This window comes from Oncorhynchus tshawytscha, linkage group LG01, assembly GCF_018296145.1.
Source record: "Oncorhynchus tshawytscha isolate Ot180627B linkage group LG01, Otsh_v2.0, whole genome shotgun sequence".
NCBI lineage: Eukaryota > Metazoa > Chordata > Actinopteri > Salmoniformes > Salmonidae > Oncorhynchus > Oncorhynchus tshawytscha.
Window position 1 is genome coordinate 50,998,667 of NC_056429.1, and position 27,274 is coordinate 51,025,940.

The following is a 27,274-nucleotide window of genomic DNA, read 5'->3' on the forward strand; positions in this document are numbered from 1 at the left end:
CATCTGCCTAGAGGTGGATCAGAGATTCACCAGCAGCAAGAGCAACATCATTGATGTGTACAGTAGACCTTACTATGAAATGCTTACTTATGAGCCTTTAACCAACAATGCAGTTCAAGAAAGAGTTTAAAAAAATATTTACTAAATATACTAAAGTAAAAAATGAATTAAAAAATAACAGCCCTCCCTGTAGTTCACAATCAGCTCCTTTATCTTGCTCACGTTGAGGGAGAGGTTGTCCTGGCACCACACTGCCAGGTCTCTGATCTCATCCATAAAGGCTGTCTCACATTGTCAGTGATCAGGCCTACCACTGTTGTGTCATCAGCAAACTTAATGATGGTGTTAGAGTCGTGCTTGGCCACGCAGTCGTGGGTGAACAGGGAGTACAGGAAGTAACTAAGCATGCACCCCTGAGGGGCCCCACGATTGAGATTGTGTCGTCTGTGGATCTGTTGGGGCGGTATGCGAATTGGAGTGGGTTTAGGCTTTCCGGGATGATGGTGTGGAAGTGAGCCATGTCCAGCCTTTCAAAACACTTCATGGCTACCGACGTGAGTACTACTGTGCTGTAGTCATTCAGGCAGGTTACCTTCACTTTCTTGGGCACACGGACTATGGTGGTCTGCTTGAAACATGTACGTATTACAGACTCGGTCAGGGAGAGGTTGAAAATGTCAGTTGGTCTGCACATGCTCTGAGTACACATCCTGGTAAGACCACAGCCTGTCGTTTACAAAGGGAACAAATGAGTCATAGTGGGCAGAACAAGCAAGGAGGTGGGCAGAGCCAAGCACGAGCAAGCGAGATCCTATTTGCATGTTCTAGCATCATATGCATATTTCCGTTAGGGAACACCTGCTCTGTGAAGTGCGCGCGTGCAAAACTAAATTCGCCTTTGCACACCTTCTAAACAACACGATTTTAAAATACTTTGGCAAAGGGCAAAGTCAACAAAACTTGTCCACTCTGTTCATAACAGATTTCTAGTTTTGTGAACAAAAAACTTTATTGAGATCAAATGTTTCATCGATAAGAAAATGTGCACAATGTCCATCTTGTTCCATCTTCTCCTACCTCCCGTTACTCTCACTATGTGTTTTTTAAATTGTTTTATTTTGGGTGGAAGAAGAAGTCGTGCATCTTATCTTTTTTTCATTCCCAAATCCCGTTGCTGTACCTTAGGCTATTGTACAACAGAGGCGCAACATCGCGAGACTTCCAGGAACGCCTGCAAAACAGACCAGACCAGACCGGGGTTTGAGAAGTCAATGAGAGAAGTTAAAAACTCTTACTTAGTTGGTAAATCTAAAGGCACAACCTAGATCCAAGCCAATGTCTTAAGTAATTAAGCATATTGTTTTCATTCAAAACCACTTTATATCGAAGGAGTTCCTTTAAATTTACGACAAGCACATGCGCAGTTCGCTTGAGACCCGAAGGTGTTTCTACGCATGAGCTTTGTTAGCCAACATGTGTGGTCAGGGATCTCTATTGGAGAAGCAGTTTTAGCCTATCTTTATACTGTATTCTCCTTGTCAAAGCCATGTGATTTGCTGCAGTGAGTGTCCTCTCTCCTCATTCTCAAAACACATTGGAGGAGAAGGTCAGAGGGGCGGGACCTCTGGCTTTCTCATCCAATGAGAAGGAGAGGCGCGCGGACACTAGAAGAATGCAAATTGAGACCTTGGTATCCAGTAATGCGATTCAGCCTCTGCACTTGTCAATATACAAAATGGCAGCCACCATTGGGAGACTATTAAAGACCTCTGTAAGTTCATTCAGAAATATTTTTATGTTACAACGTTAACAGGAGTAGTGGGCTGCATTGAAATTACAAACGGTTTAATAGCAATTTATAATTTCGTTGTAGCTATATATATGGCAATGTGAATTGGACGAAGTTGCAAAAAGTTGCAACTGAGCTTGACGGGAACGTCACTGTAATTTTATTCAGGACAAATCCCTCTGCCCAAATAAAGACTTACCGCTAATGCCACATTTTAAGTAAAAACTCTAAATATACAATCACTGATTATACTAACTGTCTAATGATCATCAGCGCCAATAATAACAGTTGTTGTCACGAAGTGCAATTTCTCTATCTCCCTCTCTAACGTTACCCCTCCCCATCTAGGCAAAGGTTGCAACTGGAGGACTGAAAGTATCAGCCTCACCACATGGAAATTCAGTGAACAAGGCCTCAAGAATTTTGACCTGTCCTGTACTGCAGAAAACCTGTTTCTCCACCAGTATGTATGGACAGGGAATGTGATATGAAGTTGATCAAAGTGAGGGGGGATGCAGCAATTATGCATAATAAATAGCATTTCCAAAACACATTCATTAACTGCTCAACAATTTTATACAATTATATTAAAGTCCTGCAATAAAGTAAATGTTATAACATTTTTGTAATTCCCCTAAATATAGAATCCACTTTATTAATTTAATATCTTTCTCCCAATAGGTACAGCTGGATGGGCTCCAGCTGTCACTCAGCACGCACCACATTTTAAAGCTACAGCTGTCCACAATGGCGAGTTCAAGGAGATGAGCCTAGATGACTTTAAGGGCAAATACCTGGTCCTTTTCTTCTACCCTCTCGACTTGTGAGTAGCACTATTCCCTTGGAAAGACGAGAATGGATTACTGTGTTTAGCTGCATGTCGTGCACGGTACACCAATCCTTGACTTTATTAGTCTTTAGAATTATTTAACGGCCTATGTTCTTTGCACTACAGATACTTAAGCAGGAGATTGTGGATATGCCATTTTATTCAGAAGCATTTTTTTCTTTCTCATTACAGCACGTTTGTTTGTCCGACAGAGATCATCTCATTCAGTGACAAGGCCAGCGAGTTCCATGACATCAACTGTGAAGTGGTGGGCGTGTCGGTGGATTCGCACTTCACCCACCTGGCATGGATAAACACCCCTCGCAAGGTACAGTGGGTGTACCTAGGGTAGTATTCCATAGACATACAGAAATCATTCCATATACAGTACCAGTCTAAAGTTTGGACACCTACTCATTCCAGATTTTTTCTTTATTTTTACTATTTACTACATTGTAGAATAATAGTGAAGACATCAAAACTATGAAATAACACATATGGAATCATGTAGTAACCAAAAGTGTTAGATTTTAGATTCTTCAAAGTAGACACCCTTTGCCTTGATGACAGCTTTGGACATTATTGACATACTCTCAACCACCTTCATGAGATCGTCACCTGGAATTCTTTTCCAACAGTCTTGAAGGAGTTCCCACATACTGAGCACTTGTTGGCTGGTTTTCCTTCTCTGCAGTCCAATTCATCCCAAACCATCTCAAATGGTTTGAGGTCGGGTGATTGTGGAGGCCAGGTCATCTAATGCAGCACTCCATCACATTCCATCTTGGTCAAATAGCCCTTACACAGCCTGGAGGTGTGTTAAGTCATTGTACTGTTGAAAAACAAATGATATTCCCACTAAGCATAAGAGATGGGATGGTGTATCGCTCCAGAATGCTGTGGTAGCCATGCTGGTTAAGTGTGCCTTGAATTCTAAATAAGTCAGTGTCACTAGCAAAGCACTCTCACATCATCACACTTTCTCCTCTATGCTTCACGGTGGAAACCACACACGCGGAGATCATCTGTTTACCTACTCTGCGTCTCACAAAGACACGGCGGTTGGAACCAAAAATCTTAAATTTGGACTCATCAGACCAAAGGATAGGTTTCCACCAGTCTAATGTCCATTGCTCGTGTTTTTTGGCCCAAGCAAATCTCTTCTTATTATTGGTGTCCTTTCGTAGTGGTTTCTTTGCTGCAATTCAAACACTTTTTAAACCTTTTATTTAACTAGCAAGTCAGTTGAGAACAAATTCTTTTAAAATGACGGCCTACCCTGGCCAAACCTAACCCTTTCTTGAAAGGTTCTGTATTGACTGACCTTCATGTCTTAAAATAATTATGGACTGTCATTTCTCTTTGCTTATTTGAGCTGTTCTTGCCATAATATGGACTTGGTCTTTTACCAAATAGGGCTGTCTTCTGTATACCACTCTACCTTGTCACAACACAACTGATTGGCTCAAACACATTAAGGAAAGAAATTCCACAAATTCACTTTTAACAAGGCACACCTGTTTATCGAAATGCATTCCAGGTGACTACCTCGTGAAGCTGGTTGAGAATGCCAAGACTGTTTAAAGCTGTCATGTGTCTTGTTCTCAGGCTGGAGGTTTGGGTAACATCCACATCCCCCTGCTGGCAGACCTCAACAAACAGGTGTCCAGAGACTATGGCATACTTCTGGAGGGTCCTGGCATTGCACTGAGGTAATGTGCATTCTAAATGGCAACCTATTCCCAATAGTGTATTTAACACTGCATTGTATGTATTTCTACCATGATATTGAGTAGTTATCCATTGTCTGTTTGTCCATTAGGGGACTGTTTATCATTGATCCAAGTGGTGTGGTGAAGCACATGAGCGTCAATGACCTGCCAGTGGGCCGCTGTGTGGATGAGACCCTGCGTCTGGTGAGGGCCTTCCAGTTTGTGGAGACTCACGGTGAAGTATGCCCTGCTAGCTGGACCCCCGACTCTCCTACGGTGAGGCCACTCTCCTTCACTACCCTGCCAGGGCCTCAGACAAATACAATGAATGCAAGCACCAAAATATGAGTAGCAAGGACTTTGTCTTGGATGATCAATTTGCTTACTATGCAAGTTTTTGTTTTTCAGATCAAGCCAACTCCAGAAGGTTCAAAGGAGTACTTTGAGAAAGTCAACAACTAGATGACACACTTCACAGCTTTAATAAATAAATAATCCAGAATTGAAAAAAAACTATAGATATACCAAATACTTTCCATTATAGTTGAGTTTTAAAGTAGATGGAAATAAAGATTTGAAGTGGTCGATTGTCTGAGTTGAAACATTTCATCCTGTTCACTAGCTTCTATTTCTCACAAGCAATTCACTGTGATCACATTGCAAGTATTGAGAGCCTATGCATTTTTTTTAAAGTAATGAAATGGTCCTAACATTGCAAAGAGCATGTAAATATTGTTAAGAGTTTCAGGGGTCTGTTGACAGTATCAAAATAAGCAAAGGGGGGGAGAAACACCCATCACACACTTTTCAATCAATTAAACAAAACTGATCATACATAAATTGTATTTTCCCCAAACAGTGTTAACAGAGACCGTTGCTTCCGTGTCTTGATAGTTGAAAAAAAAGCAGTTACCAGATTTAAAAGCCAGACAACTTAACCTTAATTTACAAACCATGCCTATATAAGCTCTGTACAGTTTTTTTTTTTTTACAGCTAATATGCAGGTTAAAAATGTCTTGACATATGGTACACAGGTGCCAGAAATCAACTTCAGTGGATGTAAAATTTGAGAAAGGCATTGCAACTTCTCATACATTTAAGGTACATACTGTATTTACACATGGGAGAAGGGAGCATTAAATACTCTGCAGCACTGTATGTAGCTAAGTGTATTTCACTCTGTACAGTATGTTTGCGGCAACTTGGCACAATCGCCTCATTTCATCTGACATTCAATGTTTCAGGTTATGAGGGACATGACTGACCAAAGAACAGAGCCCTTTAAAGCTTTAAATAATCCACAAAACCAAATAGTGTCAGCTTGTCAATGTCATTCCTTTCTGCAAGCAGCCAGCACAAAGTCAGCGACCAACTTTTTTTTATTATTGCTACAACCAGGGAAAGTGAGAAACTGCCCAAAAAAAAGAGAAAAAAAGCAGAATTTGATGAGCATATGGTTTGATGGAAACGTCATGCAATTTCAGGCAAGATGTAACAGCGCCACCCCAAGCACCAAACCAAAGAGACAAAACAATATATTTTTGCTTATAACTGAATCATTTGTAAAAAAAATTATAATAAAAACTTGTAGTAAATCTGTACAACCAAAATACATTTGGGATCTACATCTAAAGTTACATTACGGTTATATACACTTTTCCCCCTATCCATATTATCTTTCACAAGTAGTCTTCAATCAAACCCTACCATTAAGAAAACATAGCCTAAACAGGAAATTGGATCACATCAAACATCCATTTAAAACAATATGTCATTTATAATGTAACTCAAAACCAACTGTTGATCACACCTTCCTTCCTGAATGTTTTTTTTTTCTCCATATGTACAAACACATTTCTTGGGTGGCTGGTTGTAAACTACTGCATTTGGAAATTAGAATTGTCCAAATATGGGAATGGCGCCAACTCAGATAAGTTAGTATAACATCCAGTTATTGTATGTAAAAATTGTCTAGTGTAGCTGGTAAAAATTGAATGTAGAAGCCAGAATAAAATAATATTTCATCCAGAGTGACTCAGGAATACAACATAGAATCAGGTCAGAGCATGAACAAACCCAACTCTTCAATATTCTAATACAATAGAACAAAGGCTTTCAATATGGCCTCTTCACTGAAGAGAGCTAGACTATTCCATCAAAAAAGATCTTTATGTTCTCTGGTGACGTGTGGGACTGGATTGGAAAGGGGAAGCCATGTTACATTTTGAACAGCTGCTTCAGAACATTGATTGAAAGCAATTGATAAAAACAGAACCGATGTTAATGTTTTCTTTTTCCTGCAGTTTTTTGCTCTAGTACACTCTTTTGCAACATTGAAATTAATTCAGAAAAGGGAAAAACTACATTTGTACAAATTTGAGATGCCACAATCTCTTTTTGCAAAAGAAACGACTTGTGCCCGCTTCTGTTGGAGAGCTTCAGCTGATCCTTGGATCCCTTGCGACTGTCCTAGTCAATTTTCACATTTGTGTAGATCTTCCTCACGAAGGCACTTGTTCCCACATACCCAACGGCTCCTACAAAAGAAAGATATTACAAGATGATTATTGATGCAATGACAACGCATGCTTTATACTCGTTTGAGCATTTAAAAAATATGTTTACTGAATAACTCGGTCACAATAGTTTGATCAAAACAGATGCTGTGAATAAGAGAAGTTGAACCTACCACACATGATTCCCAGAGACGTACTGAATACTGCCATGTAGCCAAAGTAAAAGGATGTCTGGAACAGACCATACATCCTGAAACGGAGTGGGACAAAACAACTGTCAGCAGGCAGTGGTAGAAAAAGTACTCAATTGTCATACTTGAGTAAAAGTAAAAGACATCTTAATAGAAAATCACTCAAGTCAACAGGTATAATACTACAAGTCTAAAAGTATTTGGTTTTAAATATACGCAAGTATCAAAAGTAAAAGTTTAAACCATTTCAAATTCCAGATGGCATTTTTTATTGACGGATAGACAGGGGCACACTCCAACACCCAGACAATTTACAAATTAGGCATGTGTGTTTAGTGAGTCTGCCAGATCAGAGGCAGTAGGGATGTTCTCTTGATAAGTGTGTGAATGACAATTTCTTTGTCAAAATGTAACAGGTCTATTTGGGTGTCCGGGACAATGGAGTAAAAAGCACATTATTTTATTTTTCAGCTTGTTTTAGCTGATTTCATGGGCCTATAGATGAGTACCTTCCATTTAGGACTAATTTTTATTGGCAACTTCTAGAACCAAATTTATTGTACTGATCAACATTTGCATAGAACAAGCACTCTTTTCAAAATGTGTGTGCCGCTTAAGAAATAATGATGTTATTCGTGAGGCAGAATGTGGCTGTAGAATCTTACTTTGTGGCTATGGAATCTAGACGGGAAGCAAAGGAAGACAAGTTCATTTGTTTTTGGTGGCGAGGGAGATGAAGTGAATTAGTTTGATTAGTAAGCTTTGAAATCAGCATTTTTGCATATCAAACAAAGTACTAGGGTAGTGAATCCAGCTGAAAGTTAGCCTACAATTGAAAGCTGGATGCCATCGGTTTTCTCATGCATTGTAAAAGTGTTTTAGCCTGTATAGACATTGTTTTGCGAAGTGACGAACAGTTTCAACATTTCTACATACCGTGTTGCATTATTCAATTGTGTTAACTTCTGTGCAGCATGAGTGAGGACTGGGGAGCTAATTAAAGCCCAGAGAACTCTAACAATGAGTGAGTAGGTGGAGCAAGCACTATGCTCTTCACGCTATAAAGGGCCTGCAGTGATAAGATTTGATCCTGTGTGGCCTGAAGGACTTTTCTTTTGTATTGGAAAAGTACCGAAGTTTCAGTATACCGTGGAGAGAAATTTAGCAAATTTTAATGATACGAGTGAAAGTCACTAACAAGGGCCTCCCGGGTGTACTGCAGCGCCAGCTGTGCCACCAGAGACTGGGTTCGCGCCCAGGCTCTGTCGTAACCGGCCGCGACTGGGAGGTCCGTGGTGCGACGCACAATTGGCCCAGCGTCGTCCGGGTTAGGGAGGGTTTGGCCGGTAGGGATGTCCATGTCTCATCGCGCACCAGCGACTCCGGGCGCAGTGCACACTAACCAAGGTTGCCAGGTGCATGGTGTTTCCTCCGACACATTGGTGCGGCTGGCTTCCGGGTTGGATGCGCGCTGTGTTAAGAAGCAGTGCGGCTTGGTTGGGTTGTGTATCGGAGGACGCATGACTTTCAACCTTCGTCTCCCCCGAGACGGTACGGGAGTTGTATCGATGAGACAAGATAGTAGCTACTAAATACCACGAAATTGAAGAGAAAAATGGGTAAAAAAAAAAAAAAAAGTGACTAACAAAAATCAATGGGGGTCCCCCCTATTCGATGCAAACTGGTGAGGGCCCCAAAATGTAAAACAACTCAATTGCATTTGTACATTTTTTTAATAGTTGTATTCATTGTTAGTAAACTAATAACAACCTTCCCCTATCTATGACAGAATGCACTGGGGCTAGTCTTTACGGTCAACATATTTACTTCAGTTGTGTACAATGTGTTTTAAATAATAAAATGGATTTTGGAACTCACTTTGTTTTGAAGAAATAGTAGTAAAAGGAGTACATGTAAACATAAACCGCAGTGGATGCAGCAGAGAGAAAGCTTGTCCATTGCCTGAGTGGAGAAAAAAAAAGAATTTAATTTAAAAGCACAACGTCCTCAGGCTGGCTATTACTGTGTTACAGTAACTGTCAAGGTTTTCCTGAATTTAGCTGTGTTATAGTCCTAAAGCTGGCCATGTTTAATATCCATTAAATTGTTGGGAACATATAGTATGCGACTTTCTTTTTAAAGTTTACCATCCCGTTAGTCAGCACCTAAAATTTGGTGTGTGTCAGCTCATGCTTTTTAATAGTTTTAAAGCTAGCCATGTAATTATATACTTACTTAGGCCTAATCACACAGTGGTGTATGAGGGCTCCACAAGGTCCCTCATTTAATTAATGTAATGTCTCTACGATTACATAATTCAAGTAAATACATTGCTGGTTATCTTTTACTCACCATCTGTAGTCCTCAGCATTGAGGAGGAAGTAAGTACAAACAATGGTGACACACACAGTGACAATGCAGAGGATAACCAGGACCAGCATCATGAACCCATACACGTAGTAGATCTTGTAGGCCCAAAATGAAGTGAAAATGAAGTACCTGCAAAATAAGCAAACAATGCATTTCCACTTCCAGCTACGCACAGGTATTATTTGGTGAATTATCGACCTGCTAAATGCTGATATGCAGTGCAGTCGGCAAGTATTCAGACCCCTAGACTTTCCACTTTGTTACGCTAGCCTTATTCTAAAATGTAATTGTTCTTTCCCCCTCATCAACAATACCCCATAATGACAAAGCAAAAACATGTTTAGAAATGTATACAAAATAAACTGAAATATTTTATTTACATAAGTATTCAGACCCTTTACTCAGCACTTTGAAGTACCATTGGCAGCGATTACAGCCTCAAGTCGTCTTGGGTATGACACTACACATGACACTACAAGCTTGGCACACCTGTATTGTGCCATTCTTCTCAGCAGAACCTCTCAAGCTCGTTCAGGTTGGCTGCACAGCTATTCTCAGTTCTCTTCAGAGATGTTCGATCAGGTTCAAGTCCGGGCCACTCGAGGACATTCAGAGACTTGTCCCAAAGCCACTCCTGCGTTGTCTTGGCTGTGTGCTTAGGGTTGATGGAAGGTAAAAGGTCGTCCCAGTCTGAGGTCCTAAGCACTCTGGAGCAGGTTTTCATCAAGGATCTGTACTTTGCTCCATCTTTCCCTCGATCTTGGCTAATATCCCAGTCCCTGCCGCTGAAAAACATCACCCACAGCATGATGCTGGCACCACGCTTCACCCTAGGGATGGTGTCAGGTTCCTCCAGACCTGACGCTTGGCATTCAGACCCAAGTTCAATCTTGGTTTCATCAGACCAGAGAATCTTGTTTCTCATGGTCAGAGTTCTTTAGGTGTCTTTTGGCAACCTCCAAGCAGGCTGTCATGCGCCTTTTACTGAGGAGTGGCTTCCGTCTGGCCATTACCATAAAGGCCAGATTGGTGGAGTGCTGCAGAGATGGGAGAACCTTCCAGAAGGACAACGAGAGCTGTCAGAGTGACCACTGGGTCCTTCTCCCCGATTGTTCAGTTTGGCCAGGCGGCCAGCTCTAGGAAGAGTCTTGGTGGTTCCAAAATTCTTCCAATTATGAATGGAGGCCACTGTGTTATTGGGGATATTCAATGCTGCAGAAATGTTTTGGTACCCTTCCCTAGATCTGTGCCTCGGCACAATCCTGTCTCGGAGCTCTACGGACAATTCCTTCGACCTCATGGCTTGATTTTTGCTTTGATACTGTCAACTGTGGGTCCTTATATATAGACAGGTGTGCATGTCCAATCAGTTGAATTTAGCACAAGGGGACTCCAATCAAGTTGTAGAAAAATATCAAGGATGATCAATGGAAACTGGATGCACCGGAGCTAAATTTCGAGTCTCTTAGCAAAGGGTCTGAATACTTTTTTGGTTGCATGTCTAAACCTGTTTTCGCTTTGTCATTATGGGGTAGTGTGTGTAGATTGAGGATTTTTTATTTTATTTAATACATTTTGGAATAAAGCTGTAACTATCTAGATCAGTGGTCACCAACCTTTTGACTCAAGTGATCTTAACTCTACCTGTCAGATTTTTTTTTTCTTCAAACATGACTTTAAAAACGTAAGCCTTATGCAACATCAACCAATTAAAAACAGTCCTGTAGCATTGAGGTTTGTGCAATAGTCCATAAGCCCAATACATTATCATTGCATATTGGCTACGCTTGAATTGCCCTGCCAATGTTGTTCTTCACAGACCATTTTGAAATTCAATTTCAAAATTGTAGGTGTATGATCACATTGGTTGTATTGCTTGTGAGGCACAGGTGAGTGAGTGCTTTTTTGTTTTACTGGGCTGATGGCCTGCATCTGATGGTCAGTCTGAGGGGAGGGAGCAGCAGTTAGTGAGCAGCTGCCTCTCACCGTCCCTCAAGAAGGGTGCAATTGCGGCCAGCAATTCGGAGCATTCCTGCATTTGCCGATAAACCTCACAGAAGGGGCGACAACGGTAGCTAGCTAGCCATACAACGGTAGACAGTGTACTTCAACTAGCAAGCTAGTTAGCATACGGCGTCGCCCTAGCCTCCCCTCTGCTGTGCTATTGGGGCAACCGGCAGCCATTGTTCCCCGCCTGTTGGGCACGGTTTTATCCGGTACACAGCAGGCGGGAGCGACACTGTGTGCTAGCTAATTAGCAAGCTAGCACACAGCGTCGTTAGCTAACACAGGGTGTCGTTGTCGTCCCAGCCTCTCGCCTGCTGTGCCATCGGGGCAACCGGCAGCCAGTGTCCCCCACCTGCCCGGCACGGTTTTCTGCAGTTCTGTTAACCATGAGGGCAGGCAGGAGTGAAGGACACAGTCTACCGGTGTTACAAAAATATCATAGAAGCATAAAATTTAAAAAGGGCAAATCCTCTAAAGCCCAAAAAGTAGGTTACTATGTCATATCGTGAAATGTGCATTCAAATACATTTTTACCTGGCCAAATTATTAGATTATATTGTTTGTTGTTGCCAGATTTAAAATGCTCTCCCCACTGTTTAGAGGGTGAATCCTCACTGCGCATAGAATTATTTTGTAAATCTGCCAAAAAAAAAAATATATAAAAATAATAATTGTTTTGACCTCAAAGCAGTAGTAGCTGAATGCAAATCAGGGAGCCAAATGAATGTCTTTCAACAATGCGATTCGGTTCCGACTTTTTGGGACTGTCACCAAAGAGATCAGTTCAAAAAAAGCCATTCATTCGTAAACTACCCTTCACTAGTGAGTGGAAGTAGCGAGAACGCGCATTTTATGGCGTATAAAAAAATAAGTGTTGAAAGTGACGAACAACAACTTAAATATGAACTTCCTCAAAAATATGTATTTGTTCAATCTCTCTAGTCATGGTTTCAAAGTCTTGAAATTTTACATAAACTTTGCTGTGAGTGCAGTCTACAGTGCAAGGAAACAGAAGTTACATATGTAACCGTGGTTATGTGAGCCATTTTGATCACTCTGAGGTGAGGATTTATAGATTTACTCCCGTGTACACCTGGGGTCCGCCCCTATCTATCTATATATATATTTTAACCTTTATTTAACTAGGCAAGTCAGTTAAGAACAAATTCTTATTTTCAATGACGGCCTAGGAACAGCGGGTTAACTGCCTGTTCAGGGGCAGAATGACAGATTTCTACCTTGTCAGCTCGGGGGTTTGAACTTGCAACCTTCTGGTTACTAGTCCAACGCTCTAACCACTAGACTACCCTGCCGCCCCGATATAAAGACCCCATGGCCTCGACACACGTTCTCTACATCATTTTTGAGGCGCCTCTAGCGCCGTAGAGGATTGGAGTGATCCAAATAGCTCACATAACCATATGTAACCTTTTATGTTTCACTATATTGGATCACTCCAATATATTGGTATACCCGTACCAGAGTAGTCGGTGCTTGAGGGACCTGGCCAGCCAGCGGTGAAGTCCCAGCGCGGGACCGCGACTCAGGGGCACAGTCCCCGGAAGGGGAGGCGACGCCCAGGACCGCTGAACCAACTGCTGAGGGAGATGCCACATTCACCTGATAGTACCTAGCAAAGGTGCAAAAGGAAGCCCAGCTGGCCGCAGCACAGCTATCAGCGAGAGGCACACCTCTCACAGTAGAGCCCAGGATGCAGCCACACCTCGTGTTAAATGTGCCATCACAGATCCCAGCGCTGGCCTGCCAGCCAGGCGGCATGCTGTCGTAATCATTTCCATGATCCAGTGAGAGCCTCTGCTTTGATGGAGTCCTGGGGGTTGGGCTCTCACCATAGACAAAGAGCTGGTCTGTTGTTCTCACTGACCATGTCCGCTCCACACAGGCAGCCTGTGCCCTCATAGGGCACAGTATGCCGCAGGGTGGTAAGCAGACGGGATAAAAGGGATGTTCACATGCCTGTCTGACAGAACCTTCGGGAGGAATGAAGGGTTGGGGCAGAGAGATCTAGTCCTCCCCCGGGGTCCATCCAGTAGCACTCAGAACTTACCGAAAGAGCATGGAGCTTACCCACCCTCTTCATGGAATTAATCGCTACCAAGAAAGCCACCTTCATAGAGGCAGACTTCAACCGTTCGAAAGGCTGCTTTGCCAAAGCTGCCAAGACCACATCCCAGCTCGCCATTGAGCAGGTCCTAGCTGAACGCAGGCAACGAAACCCCTTCATGAACCTGGAGACCAAGAGATGGCGCCCCACTGGCCTGTCCATCCACCTCACATGGCAGGCAGATATAGCAGCCAAATACCCTCTCGGTGAGGCTGGCAAGCCCTCATCCAAGCGAGACTGCAGGTATTGGAGGACATACTGCACCCTGCATGACTCAGGCACAACCTCAATACCAGTGCACCAAGAGCAAAATAACCGCCAGCACAACTGGTATGCCACGGTTGTAGCCAGCGCCCTTGTGCTCTGCATGGTGTTCATTACACCCTCCTGTGGTCCTAACATGTACCATTGGTGCCGTTCAGTAGCCAAGCCAAAAGACTGAGGTGGTGCGGCCTCGGATGTCACAGAGTACCCCCAGCCTGAGACAGCCGGTCCAGTCTCAGGGGAAGTTGCCAAGATGTCTCAGACAACAGCAACAGGAGAAGGCTGAACCAGGGTCATCTGGGCCAGTGTGGAGCCACCAGAAGCAGACGATGCTCTGCCAACCTAGTCCTGTCCAGCACAGCCTGGATCAGGGGGAATGCGTAAAGCTCTAGCCCTGGCCAATTGTGATCCAGAGCATCCAAGCCAGGGGCCCTGGTGTCACCGACATGGAGCACCACAGGGGGCAGTGCGCATTGTCCAGGGAGGAAAAACACATCCACCTGCGCCCTCCCAAACATGTCCTACAGGTGCTGCACCACCTGGGGATGTAGGCTCCAGTCCCAAGGTGGCGGGCCCTCCCTCAAGAGCATATCCACTGCCACATTCAGGATGCCAGGTAAGTGTGCTGCATGTAGAGACGCTAGACGTCTCTGAGCCCAGAGGAGCTCCCGTGTCATAAGATTAAGGCGGTACGACCTCAGTCCACCCTGATGGTTGATGTAAGCCACCACTGTGGTGTTTTCCGTTCTCACCAGGACATGTTGGGCCAGCAGTACAGCTTGGGGCTCTAGTGTATTGATATGCCTGCCGCTCCAAGTGGGTAGCCAACAGCCGCTGGCCAACCTGCCCTTGGTCATACCCCCCAGCCGAACTGGGAGGCATCTGTGCTGACTAGCTCCCGGCGGCACATCCTCAGCATCTCCACCTCACCTGAGAGAAAAGTGTGACAGCACCACCTCAACAATGCCCTGAGCGGTCACCCGCAGCTGGCGGTGGTGCTTCGGGTACAGCCGGTGGGAGTTGAACAACCAAGGCCAGAGATGGAGCAGGCCCAGGGGAATCAACAACGAGGTCGCTGTCAGCAAGCCCAACAGGTGGTGGCAGGTTAGGACGGATACCATCCGCCCCAGACGAAAGTGGTTGAGGCAAGATAAGATCACCTGAACCCTTCTTGTGGGTTGGCGTGCTCTCATGAGGACTGAGTCCAGTTCCATGCCAATGAAGGCCACCCTCTGGGTTGGCGTCAGACAACTTCATCGTTTATAGTAATGCCCAGCCCACCACTGATGTGGGTCAGGAGTTTGTCTCTGACAGGACTGGGTCCGGCGGAGGTTCAGAATAGGTCGAAACCTGGGACCACAAAATAAGTGGAGTAGAAACCACCTAGACATTCTAAACTCCTGCGGATGGCACCCATGTCCAGGAGAGAGATCTCCAGACGCAGGGTTGTGCGCCTTTACGAGGACAGGGAAATAGAGTCAGGGGTCCTGCCGAGGCACGCCTTTCCTCTGGCGCCCCAGGCACGTCCCTATGGCGGTGACGGTTGACAGGTTGTTGTTCCACCGCACCATCGTTCAGGTGCAGGTGGGTGGCGACGGTCCGTCTGCCTTGGACCCGGGGTGGCGGCATGAACAGTCTCAGGGTCTCCCAGTCCCTACAAACCGTATTGGTCTGCTCCAGAATGTCATTAACCCCTGTGCCAAATGTCAGCCCTGGAGTGATGGGGAGTGTGGCAAATGTGCTCTGGAGAGCAGCTTCAGTCGCAGTTCCGGCTTCAGTCGCGGGTCCGCCCTATAATTTCCTGGTCCGGGAGGACATTGGCAGCTATCATGGTGTCCATGGTTGGGTACCCCGAGGCCGAGTGACTCTGCCCCCGCCACATAACTACAGTCTCTGCTTTGAGTCGGAAGCGCCCCTTGGCCGAGGCCCAGCTCTCCGGCAAGGCCTCACAGAACTCAGCAGAGATGGGGACAGATGGAGTCATCACTGTCCACCAGTTTGATGCCCAGTGCAGTGTCTACCCGAGTGAGTAGGCCCCTCATAGCCTCTCGAGCTCTGGGGAGATGAAGCCCCACCGCCGGCTTCGGATGGCCTGTCAGCCGTGCTCACAGTGGTGAACAGTGCCAGCATCGTCCCCCAGGAACAGCCCATTACTGGCCAACAGAGAACAGCTATCGTCGCCGTCGAAGCTATCAACCTCTGTTCAAGGTGGTCTTCATTGACTGCACTGAAGCAAGCTCCTCTAATGTCAAAATCTGGGGTTATGCCTCGTAAGAATACAAACAACTGCGCCGTGTCACGTGCATCACTGCTCTCATCCAGGGCCAAGGAGAAATCCTTTACCTGGTCTTTCAACTGTTGTTCCATATTCTCTGCGATGTCCTCAACATGCAGTGTCACTGTTTGTCTTGACAGGGAAACATTTTCAAACAGCTCTTTGTCGGGGCAAAGTATTGCTGCAGAGTTAATTAAACATTCTTTAATGAATTCGCCCTCAGTGAATGGCTTGCTATGTTTAGCAATTTTGTGGGACAGTACATAGCTAGCTCTCGCAATTCCGCAATTTGCTGAATGCAGTTTTGTGAAAAGCCCTGGCTGCTTTTGCAACTGAGAAAAACTCTTGATGCACCTGCCCTCTGCTCAGAAGACATATTCGTATATTTCTCTGCATGCTTCGTCTGGAAGTGTTTTGGACAAGTTGCTCTCTGCACACAGCTTTTTCTGATACCTCAAATAAATATTTTGATGTCCACTCATGCTGGATCGCCGTACATTCATCGAAAAACAAATAATTAAAATAGGAACTCAAGGCTTTATCGTTGGGTTTTCATAGAAATGTTTGGTGATAGACAAGGATTGCCTTGGAGATCGACCGGTTGGTGAGAACTGATCTAGATTATAGTGTAGTGAGGTTAATGTGAGGTAGGACTTACATTTCAATGAAAATGGAACCGAATGGAAGGATGCCTCCCAGACAAACAATGACAGCTGGCTCCATGAACCTGGAACATGTTTTAAATTTACAATCAACTCACAATACAGACAGTGTCACCAATAGTTTACCAATCAATCAGAGCTATGCAACTCTAGGCCTCAGCACGGTTTTCATTCCTCTGTTAATCCAGGACTGGTTTCAACCTGGGAAAGTAGGTATAGACTCTTTGGCCAATCAGACATTTATTGAACTATCAACGAGAAAATAAACTTAACGGTACAGTGGCTCTCAAGTAGCAAACATATCAGCACTGGGAGCTTAATAAACAAACACCAATGAATGTAAAATACAAAATGCCACACATACATTGCTTTTAGTGAGTCATGCTGTACAAATAAGATCATAGTCATAGATACCATTTCTTCTCAGGGATTGGCCGCGGCACTGCATTGACTCGACACGGAAAGTTGGGCTGGCCAGAGAGGTTTCTTCCCAGAATCGTCCCCACAAGGTTGAGTGGCAGGATAACAAACAAACAAATGCAGCAAACAGCCACCTGAAAACAACATGGAATGGTAGAATCCATGAGATGATTCATGAGAGAGCAGACTATATTTAAGCAATAAGGCCTGGGGGGGTGGCATATTGGCCATTAGGCTGATTGGCTGTAATGTGGGTGGTTCGAGCCCTGAATGCTGATTGGCTGACAGATGTGGTATATCAGACCGAATACCACGGGTATGACAAAACATTTATTTTTCCATTGGTAACCAGTTTGTAATAGCAATAAGGCACCTCTGGGTTTGTGATATATGGCCAATATACCACAGCTAAGGGGTGTGTCCAGGCACTCCACGTTGCAATGTGCATAAGAACAGCTCTTAGCTGTGGTGTATTGGCCATATAGCACACCCCCCCGGGCCTTATTGCTTAAATATACCACAGCTAAGAGCGGTTCTTAATCACAACTGAGTGCCTGGATACAGGCCTTAGCCGTGGGATATTGGCCATACACCACAAACCCTAGAGGTGCCTTATTGCTATTATAAATTGGTTACCAATTAACAGAATTTCTGGGGACCCCATTTTTTGCTAGAATTTCTGCCAAACCCACCCCACATTAATGATACAACCTTTAAAAAACTATTTTTATAACAAATAACCAATTCAGTACATGTTCATCTCTCGTTTCAAAATGTAAATTAACCAAATTAACCATTTACTCAATAAAATAGTAATTTTCTAATTACATTTGTATGTTGTCCCATACAACACAATGATCTGTTCTCTTTAATATTTTGAATACCACTGCTCTAAACTCACCATTGTGCCAAAAGGGATGGCTCGGGAGGCATGGTAGTACATGGCGATGAAGTTGATGAAGAACGCTGTCCCACACACCATGGCAGGGATCAGGAAGGCCCCGATAAACATCTGTTTAATCCATCGTCTGCCTATAGGATCAAATATAAAATCGGTTACCATAAGGGTGCACATTATGATTGAATGACAATCTACCATACCATGTGAAAGAGAGCGACACAGCTCTATGTAATTTATTGTGACTCACTGACACCGCCCCTGATTAGAGGGGAATTATGCAGCCCACACACACACACAGGAACTTTAAATCACACTCAAGAGAATATGAACACGGGTATGGTTTCTGTGTTCACACATCCCATGCACATATGTCCACCCACACTCACAGACTGGAATAACACCATTCAGGTACTGGCAATATTTACTCATGGGTCAGGCTGGAGCATGGGTCAGGCTGGCTAGCCAATCAGGACCTAGAGACACTGCATAGCTAGAGCGCGCACAGTAGTGAGACGCATGGCTATTGTCCGATTGGCTAAAGCCATGAGCTGGAGGAGATATTGATCTCTCATGTGAGGGGGAGAAAGGGTGAGGATGGGTGAGTCAGCCCGAACAGCTCCAGAAAGAAAATGCTCAAGCTAGAAATTAGTCCCACGGCGCCCTCAGGAGGAAGATTCTGTAACACCGTGTGCTATTTACACATAATGACACTAACAATGTAGCCACATTTTTGTCAATAGGCATCAACCGCAGCACACAAAGTACCACAAACAGTGTTTTGACAACCCAGGCTCCATGTTCAGAAAATGTCATGGTGACAATATTGTGTGTGCAAAACTTCCCTTGCAAAGTGCAGTAATAATTGAGGTGTGATGTGTAGGAATGGAGTTTCTATTTTTAAGACAAACCCTTACATACCTCCTTGTTTTGCATACAAACTTCCGCCAAAATAGCCATTGACAGGAGAGGTGGCAGCATACACAAAGATGGCTGTGCTCAGCATGGATCCTCTCCTGCAGAGACAAACGGGAAGCCGCAGTGCGCATGAACACACCCACGTTAGACAGAAACGAAGAAACACTCCATTAGGTTATCTGCGGGGAGGTACTCATCACTCACTCGGTGTACAGATCCTCAACCATGGCCACGACGATGACGATGAACGAGACCGAGAAGATCTGGCATCCAGAGCCAATAAGAGAGGAGAAGATCATTGGGTGGCTGGACGGCCGGAACACGTCTCCATGGACCTGCTTCCACCCATACTCATCCCCCAGGTCCCTGTCCTGCAGCAGGGAGAGGCGTCAAAGGCCCAGGGGGTACATTAAGACAAAGGACATACAGCTAGCCAAAATCATACGAAGCCCTGGGCCTAAACTAATAAAGCAAAATCTTAAGTGAATGATGTTCAATGTGATTTTCTATCACTAATGCTACCAAGGCTATGAAATGTTACCATGTCATCCATTTCCTCCTCTTTGCTGTATCTAGCATAGTCCTTCCTTAGAGTTCTCATCAGGATCATGGACACCAGGCCAACCAAGAAGATAACCATCATGAAGGAATTGAAGATGGAAAACCAGTGAATCTAGAGAAAACATACTTTTTTTATTACCACAGGGAATATCGCACATCCCTAGATTCCAGAACATGACATCCTTGAATCCCAGAATTGTTAAAGCTGCAATATGACCCGATAAAAATCACATAGAAATATTAGTTATAGAGCTGTCACGCATTGAAAGCAAGTCTAAGAAGCAGTATATATGTTCTGTATGTGCCATTTCTATGCTTCCCATCTGTTTAGATGGCACAATGATTCTCTACACTATACTTGCTTGTTTGGGTCACAAACTGAAATTAGGCAAACTATTAGAATTTTAGCAGCCAGGAAATGGCAGAGCCATTTCCACATCCTGTTTTAAAGATGCAGTTTGATCACAGAGTACTGTACAGTTCAGTGCAAAATTGCATTGCTTATCTTAAAAGATTTAAACTTACTCTGTGTTGGAAAAAAGATGGATCGAGATACTTGTCAAATCGGTCTTCAAACTTCACATCTGACTTCTTCCACTTTACCTGTGGTAAAATACGATTCACATCATTCCTTTGGCAAATGAGCCACGTTTGGATGCTGATGTAGGGGACTTAACTTTATATAAAACAATATAAAGCTCGGTGTAGTAAATTTAAACATCACACCTCCAAAATACATATTCAACCCTGTGTATACAAGAAAAATCAAGTCCCATTTCCCATCTCTATAAAGCAATTGCTAATACTTACTGAGTACGACATTGCAATTCGTGTGTTAGGCACAAGCTTGACTTTCCCTTCACTTGTCAGGTTGACATCAACAATTCGGTTGCCATTGAAGCCGATCTCCAATTTCTTGTAAGTCCACAGATAATGATCCTCTCCGTTTTCATCTGCCTCGCCAACAATTCCTAGAATATAGAGAGAGATTAGTGCGACGAGTGCACTGCCACCAGAAATTTACTGGCACCATGGCAAGTTTGGTGTAGAATGTAGTAACCAGATCCAGGGCCAAAGTCCATATTTATTCACTCAGCTACTGGAACTATTCTGTGGTTATAAAGACTTGGGCAAGGCCATCTGCCCCACCTCCTGTGCATATATATATACGCAGAGTAGACCAAACAATAGGAACATCTTCCTAATATTGTATTGCACCCCCCCCGTCCCAGCCTCAATTCGTCAGAGGTTGGATAGTACAAAGTGTCAAAAGCGTTCCACAGGGTTGCTGGCACCTGTGGAAGCATGTTGCCTCCAATGCTTCCCACAGTTGTGTCAAGTTGGCTGGATGTCCTTTGGGTGGTGGATCATGCTTCATACACACGGGAAACTGTTGAACGTGAAGAACGTGAAAAATTTACAAACCGATACGCCTTAAATCTTTTGTCTTGCCCATTCACCCTCTGAATAGCACACATGGTTAGAGTGTTGGACTAGTAACCGGAAGGTTGCAAGTTCAAACCCCAACGCTGCTGTCCCCAGAACTGGATAATTATTCAATGATTGACATTTTTGACTAATCTTCCTCTCTTATTTGGCCTAGGCTTCTGTTTTATACGATGTAGATAGGTTGTAGCCTACATTGCGAATAATAGGCTATGGAAATAGGCCTACTCTTTCATAAGCTTTGCTCAGCTGTAAGTTCTTTTCACTTCCAATTGGACTTTTCCATCTTGATATTGTTCGCTCGATTTCACTCGTTGTCATTCAAAATAAAACTGGCCGAAAATGGCCTATAGACCGACTTTCCCATTTGAAAGCTGAAACTTTAGGACATTAAACACGAGCCTATTTGGGAAATACTTCTCATAACTAACTTGTATTAATGCTTTGATAGGCTATTTTAATTAGTAGGATTTGCCTTTTGGTCGATTGATTTGCAACAGCAAGGAAGTGGGATGCATGCATCATTTCCTTTATAGCTAATAAACTAATATTTACTGAACTGTATGTTTTTTTTAAATGACTCACCGTTTTTTTTTGTCTTGCTATGGTTTGTTCTACCCCTCTCATTATTACCTTAGGCCTATGATGGGTTCTGACTTCTAAACTTGAAATATGTTACAGAGGGAGAGAGAGGAATGCCGAGTTGACATTGTCAGAACATGTTAATGTTTTTAGGTCATTCAAAAACAACTTCAAACTTCCTGATATAGCCTAGAACTCCATTAGATAAATTAATTGTTTGATCATGAAGTAGTGCGGTGGGAGAAAGTCAGCATGCATAAAAACCGAAGTCATATCAAGTGGGAGAGAAAAAACAAATTTAGGCTTTAAAATAATTAAGACACCGGAGTGTCTGGTAAAAATATTCAAAGAGAAAAAAAGAAGCATTTTCTGACTGGAAATTTTGCGCTGCTTTGGTGAAAAGCTTACCTCCGTACATTATTCTCTTGCATTCTGTAAATTGTTGAAAACATATTTATTGAAATTGCTATAGCCTGCATAAGCTAAGGCCACCTGGCATGGCCCGGCTGTGGGCTGCCGGGTCAGATCTACTGCGGTGCCAGTCAAGTTTAAATAAACTATACATCGGCACGTCGCCCAACCCTAGTAGGCACCATTACATGTGAAATAACTCCATGTTTAAGACATTCCTCATTCCAAAACTGGGCCCTTTTCAATAGTAATGAACTAGGCTTTTCCATAGATAACCTGTCATAGTCAAACAACTTCCCATACCAAACAGTGAGGCAACAGATAAGCCCAGAAAAGTATGAATTGAACATTTGGATGCCTTCATTTCAACTGCCTCAGGGGCATAACTGATTCTCCATAACGAAATGACTAGACAAGTTGCAACAGGCAGTGCAGCAGTATCACTCACCCCAGATAGGTAGGTCATCAATGTACATTTGGTACCAATAGTGGTTTTTAATGGCATATACAAAGGCATCCCGTTTGGCTTTGTCCAGCTCAATTTCACAGTATGTTGTTTGCATGACTTCATCTGTGAGAGCAAAATGACAACAACAAAAAAGTGTTTAGTATGACATAACACTACAAGACATAATGCAAGTGTAGGCTGCTTTTGGATCTTCATGCTAGGAAAGAATATAATTGACTACTCAAAATCAAACAATGCTGATCAAATAGTGACTGTCACTCCAGAGTCCAAGTTGTACAGTTGCCTGTGGGTGTAGATTTTTGTATACCTTTGAACTTAATGTCTAGGCCGCTGAACTCCAGCTCGACTCCTTGCAGAGCCTCTCCTAATGTCTCATGGTAGTGGCTAATGGTCTTTTTGGTGCCCACGCAGAAGGGCAGGGAGAAGTACTTGTACGTTTCTTGTCTGTTGTGGTAAGGCCCCACTGTATTCATCCATAAAACCACCTCCTCTTTATCTGTGTACTGAAAAAGGGAAGAAACACATTAAACATGCTATAACTTACTTGTTTTGCTAGTTCTCAGATGGCAGCATTTGGTATTCCATTCAAGGATATAAATTATGCATTCAGGCAAATAATAACAAAAACAGCCAACATGTTAGTCTATTCCAAGCAGCCTCCATCTATAAAGCTTTTGGATAGCAGCTGTCTGTGGCAAAAATACATTGACAATGAGTCATAAAGTTACTGTTTTAATGACACCATGTCAAAACCAATCCACACGACATACAGGCATATGTCATCAACAACGAAATGTATATTGCACTGAATACAGGTCTTTTCAACCAGAGTGAAAACTCAAGCAAGCGCCCTTGTTAGTTGTCAGCTTGACAATCATGGGCAGAAAAGAATGTAACAATTCACACTGACAACACAGCATTGGTAAGGATGTCTGCTTTGCGCTGGTTGTGTAGTCAGCTATTCATTCTGCACTGAGTGCGGATGCAAAGCTTACTAGCCAGTGCTAACTGGCTACGGTACCAGTGAGGACCAAGTTGAAGCTTGCTCTTGAGAATCCAAGGCATTAACAAGGCACTGTGCCTTATGCAAAGGGTTCTCAACTATAAACAAGGATTAAATCCAATATATACTTGATCCGAAAATGTGGTTGGAGGCTCCATATGGAGGGACGCAATTGCGGAGCTTCTGGAGACACGCAGAGGTCAAATTGAGCGTTGTACTGAATCGCCATGCACCTCCCAAATTTTGTAACAATGCCGAGGGCTCTGTATAGCTCTGCATTGACATGATTGGTTGATGGTAGGTGGGGGCGGGAGGTTCTGTATAAACACACTCACTTCCTTGACAACAATAAAGCACAAGAAGTATGAATGCCCTGACTTCTGCAGAGGCCATATCACCGTAATTGCTGTACGGCCACTGCAGACGTCAAATTGACCACGCAGAGCCTTTTACCGGTAAGACCATGTGAACTACAATCCTGACGCTCTATTTTAAATGTTTAGAAACGTCAATAATCGCTTGCAAAAGGCCTACGTTTAAAAAAAAACATACACTACATTGCCAAAAGTATATGGACGCCTGCTCGTCAAACATCTCATTCCAAAATCATGGGCATTAATATGGAGTTGGTCCCCCCCTTTGCTGCGATAACAGCCTTCACCCTTTTGGGAAGGCTTTCCACTATATGTTGGAACATTCCATTCAGCAACAAGAGCATTATTGAGGTATGGACCTCAGTGCACAGGGCATTGTCAGGCTGAAACAGGAAAGAGCCTTCCCCAAACTGGTGCCACAAAGTTTGAAGCACAAAATAGTCTAGCATGTCATTGTATACTGTAGCATTAGGATTTCCCTTCACTGGAACTAAGGGGAATAGACCGAACTATGAAAACAGCCCCAGACCATTATTCCTCCTCCAAACTTTACAGTTTGCACTACGCAGTTAGGCAGGTAGCGTTCTCCTGGCATCCCCCAAATCCAGATTCAGCAAGCTTTACACTACTCTAGCAGACTCTTGGCATTGTGCATGGTGATATTAGGCTTGTGTGCAGCTGCTCAGCCATGAAAAACCATTTCATTAAGCTCCTGACGAACAGTTATTGTGCTGACGTTGCTTCCAGAGGCAGTTTGGAACTCAGTCGTGAGTGTTGCAATCGAGGATGGACAATTTTTACAGGCTACGCGCTTCAGCACTCGGCAGTCCCGTTTTGTGAGCTTGTGTGGCCTACCACTTTACGGCTAAGCTGTTGTCACTCCTTGACATTTCCACTTCACAATAACAGCACTTACAGTTGGACGGGGCAGCACTAGCAGGGAATACATACAAACTGACTTGTTGGAAAGGTGGCATCCTAGAACAGTGCCACATTGAAAGTCACTGAGCTCTTCAGTAAGGCCATTCTACTGCTAATGTTTGTCCATATTGATGGCATGGCTGTGTGCTCGATTTTATACACCTGTCAGCAGCAGGTGTGACAAACAGCCAAATGGACTAATTTGTAAGGGTGTCCACATACTTTTGGCCATGTAGCAGGTTTGCACAGATCCATACTGCTGTGTGTGCCTTCAACCAACAAACTACACTTCTCCATTACACACAAGTTTTCGGAGCAAGCTAGATAGTTGACCACCCGTATTAATTAGCTATATTCTGTCTGTCTTCAGTAAACAAGAGCTAACATGGAGATATGGCCGTGTGGGATCACAAACCCTATTTAAAAAAAAAAGTGTGTAGTAATTTAACTTTTTTTTTTTGTGAAAATTGTCACTGATATGAAATACACGTCTCTTACGTTTCCAAACCAGTACCGCAAGCGATGCGCGTTAACGTTCAGACCGAGCGTCGGGGTTATTACAGCACTCTCCCGGCCAGAAGATACGTTAATGAATAAGACGCTAAAGGTAGTCAGCATCTATGAATAGGCTAGTGTTGACGCTAGCCAACGTGCAAAGTTGAGCATTATTGGCTAGGTTGAAGCATGATCAAAACACTATATAGGTTACAGGTCAGAAATCAAGAGCAAAAGTATTTACTTCCAATTGTACTGTAAAACGCAGAATGCGATTTGCTTTTTTGTCTTGACCATTTGATGTCCTAGTACCTAGACAGGCCTGCCGCCTTAATAACCGGATATGCAGTCTTCGCAATGGCAACGTTAGTAAACTACCAAAAATACTTAACTAGCTAGGCATATTCCTAGAGACATTTTCCTATATGTACTTTGCAAGCTAGCTAGATAAGTAGCTGAATAACCAAATATGGATGAGTGGTTGTGCAAAATATTCTTACCATATGTATGCAATGAGATGTCACTGGCTAACATTAGCCAGCTAACTTCGTTAGCTAACTTTGGTCCCCTACGTTAACTTGTTCGCCAACGTTAGTTATTGTATTTATTATTTATCAACATTGAACGTTAACCTCATAAATGAACTAGTTAGTTACATGCAACGATATTATTACTCTTATCTCGCTGAGTTAAAAAATAATAAATAGGCTAATCGGTTGTCATGTAGCTACTACAGCTGGCTAAGAAGCCAGAACGTCCATTATTTTCACACTACACACATTTTTAATTCGACCTCAAATGATCTTACCGTGTGTTCGTGTTCATCTGCCTCAATCGGCATTAACATCTCGGCAACCGAGAGAAAGACCACCACTGCAATCTTCCACCTGGAAGACCCCATCATTTTCTGGGAAAGTTTGCAGATTTGGGATGTTAGCTCTGTTAGTGCTATCCCACCTTCTTCCTGGTTGTACGACACTGGCAGTTTTTCTGGATGCTCTCGTACGCATATGGCGTAAATTGCCTCACTCGCATCGCATTCGCTTGTGATTGATGCAGACATGTCACATGGCTTGTAATCTCAAATCAAATCGAAGACGGTGAACAATCCGTTGAATAATGGAACTCCGGTTTCTACGCTGTCCGCAACTTTCAGCCACGTCATCCGATTGTAAGTATTAGAAATGCCTCACCTTTGGGGGCATGAAACCTGGCCCACTTCTCATGTATGACTAAACTGTTGATATCTCATTTTACAGAGACAACTCATTGAACAGATCATCATTATACACTACCATTCAACAGTTTGGGAGTCACTTAGAAAATGCATTATTTTTTAAAGAAAAGCTCATTTTTTTTGTCAATTAAAATAACATAAAATTGATCAGAAATAGTGTAGACATTGTTAATGTTGTAAATGATTAGTGTAGCTGGAAATGGCAGAGTTTTTATGGAATATCTACATAGGCCCATTAGCAGCATCCATCACTCCTGTGTTCCAATGACATGTTGTGTTAGCTAATCCAAGTTTATAATTTGAAAAGGCTAATTGATCATTAGAAGACCTTTTTGCAATTATGTTAGCACAGCTGAAAACTGTCGTCCTGATTAAAGAAGCAATAAAACTGGCCTTCTTTAGACTAGTTGAGTATCTGGAGCATCAGCATTTGTGGGTTCGATTACAGGCTCAAAGTGACCAGAAACAAAGGCCTTTCTTCTGAAACTCGTCATTCTATACTTGTTCTGAGAAATTAAGGCTATTCCATGCGTGAAATTGCCAAGAAACTGAAGATCTTGTACAACGCTGTGTACTACTCCCTTCACAGAACAGCGCAAACTGGCTCTAACCAGAATAGAAAGAGGAGTGTGTGGCCCCGGTGCACAACTGAGCAAGAGGACAAGTACATTAGAATGTCTAGTTTGAGAAACATACGCCTCACGAATCCTCAACTGGCAGCTTCATTAAATAGTACCTGCAAAACACCCGTCTCAATGTCAACAGTGAAGAGGCGACTCTGGGATGCTTTCAAAAACA

The 27,274-nt window shown here is 43.4% G+C and overlaps 2 protein-coding genes across 3 annotated transcripts; one reads left to right on the plus strand and one right to left on the minus strand.

Annotated features, from left to right (window-relative positions):
- The first annotated feature begins 495 nt into the window (after positions 1-495).
- LOC112252780 (thioredoxin-dependent peroxide reductase, mitochondrial) lies at positions 496-4,915 on the plus strand. 2 transcript variants are annotated; one of them, XM_024424381.2, is made up of 7 exons: positions 496-554; positions 2,138-2,252; positions 2,471-2,612; positions 2,811-2,946; positions 4,227-4,330; positions 4,441-4,606; positions 4,739-4,915. In XM_024424381.2, exons 1-7 carry the CDS (start codon positions 519-521, stop codon positions 4,790-4,792), a joined length of 753 nt encoding a protein of 250 aa, XP_024280149.1. In that variant the 5' UTR covers positions 496-518; the 3' UTR covers positions 4,793-4,915. The 2 variants fall into 2 exon arrangements, with proteins under 2 accessions (XP_024280149.1, XP_024280140.1); XM_024424372.2 differs by lacking the exon at positions 496-554 and adding an exon at positions 1,618-1,771.
- Positions 4,916-5,692: 777 nt separating this feature from the next.
- On the minus strand, positions 5,693-26,237 carry tm9sf3 (transmembrane 9 superfamily member 3). The gene is made up of 15 exons (XM_024424357.2): positions 26,048-26,237; positions 22,754-22,949; positions 22,426-22,548; positions 20,349-20,509; positions 20,064-20,141; positions 19,519-19,650; positions 19,182-19,348; positions 18,981-19,075; positions 18,063-18,193; positions 17,156-17,295; positions 16,738-16,806; positions 9,391-9,537; positions 8,917-9,000; positions 7,021-7,097; positions 5,693-6,868 (listed from the first exon to the last, which is right to left on the minus strand). The coding sequence occupies exons 1-15, from the start codon at positions 26,141-26,143 to the stop codon at positions 6,801-6,803; spliced, it is 1,764 nt and encodes a 587-aa protein (XP_024280125.1). The 5' UTR covers positions 26,144-26,237; the 3' UTR covers positions 5,693-6,800.
- Between the last annotated feature and the right edge of the window lie 1,037 nt (positions 26,238-27,274).

What these genes read in the sequence shown, in the direction of transcription:
- tm9sf3 (XM_024424357.2), bottom strand. Translation starts at nt 26,143, where the DNA reads ATGATGGGGTCTTCCAGGTGGAAGATTGCAGTGGTGGTCTTTCTCTCG. An exon ending in CATCTTTTTTCCAACACAGA is followed by an intron (nt 19,651 to 20,063) that starts GTAAGTTTAAAT and finishes TGTTTTCTCTAG; the next exon opens with ATTCACTGGTTTTCCATCTT. An exon ending in AGGAGGAAATGGATGACATG is followed by an intron (nt 19,349 to 19,518) that starts GTAACATTTCAT and finishes TCCCTGCTGCAG; the next exon opens with GACAGGGACCTGGGGGATGA.
- LOC112252780 (XM_024424372.2), top strand. Translation starts at nt 1,673, where the DNA reads ATGCAAATTGAGACCTTGGTATCCAGTAATGCGATTCAGCCTCTGCAC. An exon ending in GGTCCTGGCATTGCACTGAG is followed by an intron (nt 4,331 to 4,440) that starts GTAATGTGCATT and finishes TTTGTCCATTAG; the next exon opens with GGGACTGTTTATCATTGATC. An exon ending in GGACCCCCGACTCTCCTACG is followed by an intron (nt 4,607 to 4,738) that starts GTGAGGCCACTC and finishes TTTGTTTTTCAG; the next exon opens with ATCAAGCCAACTCCAGAAGG.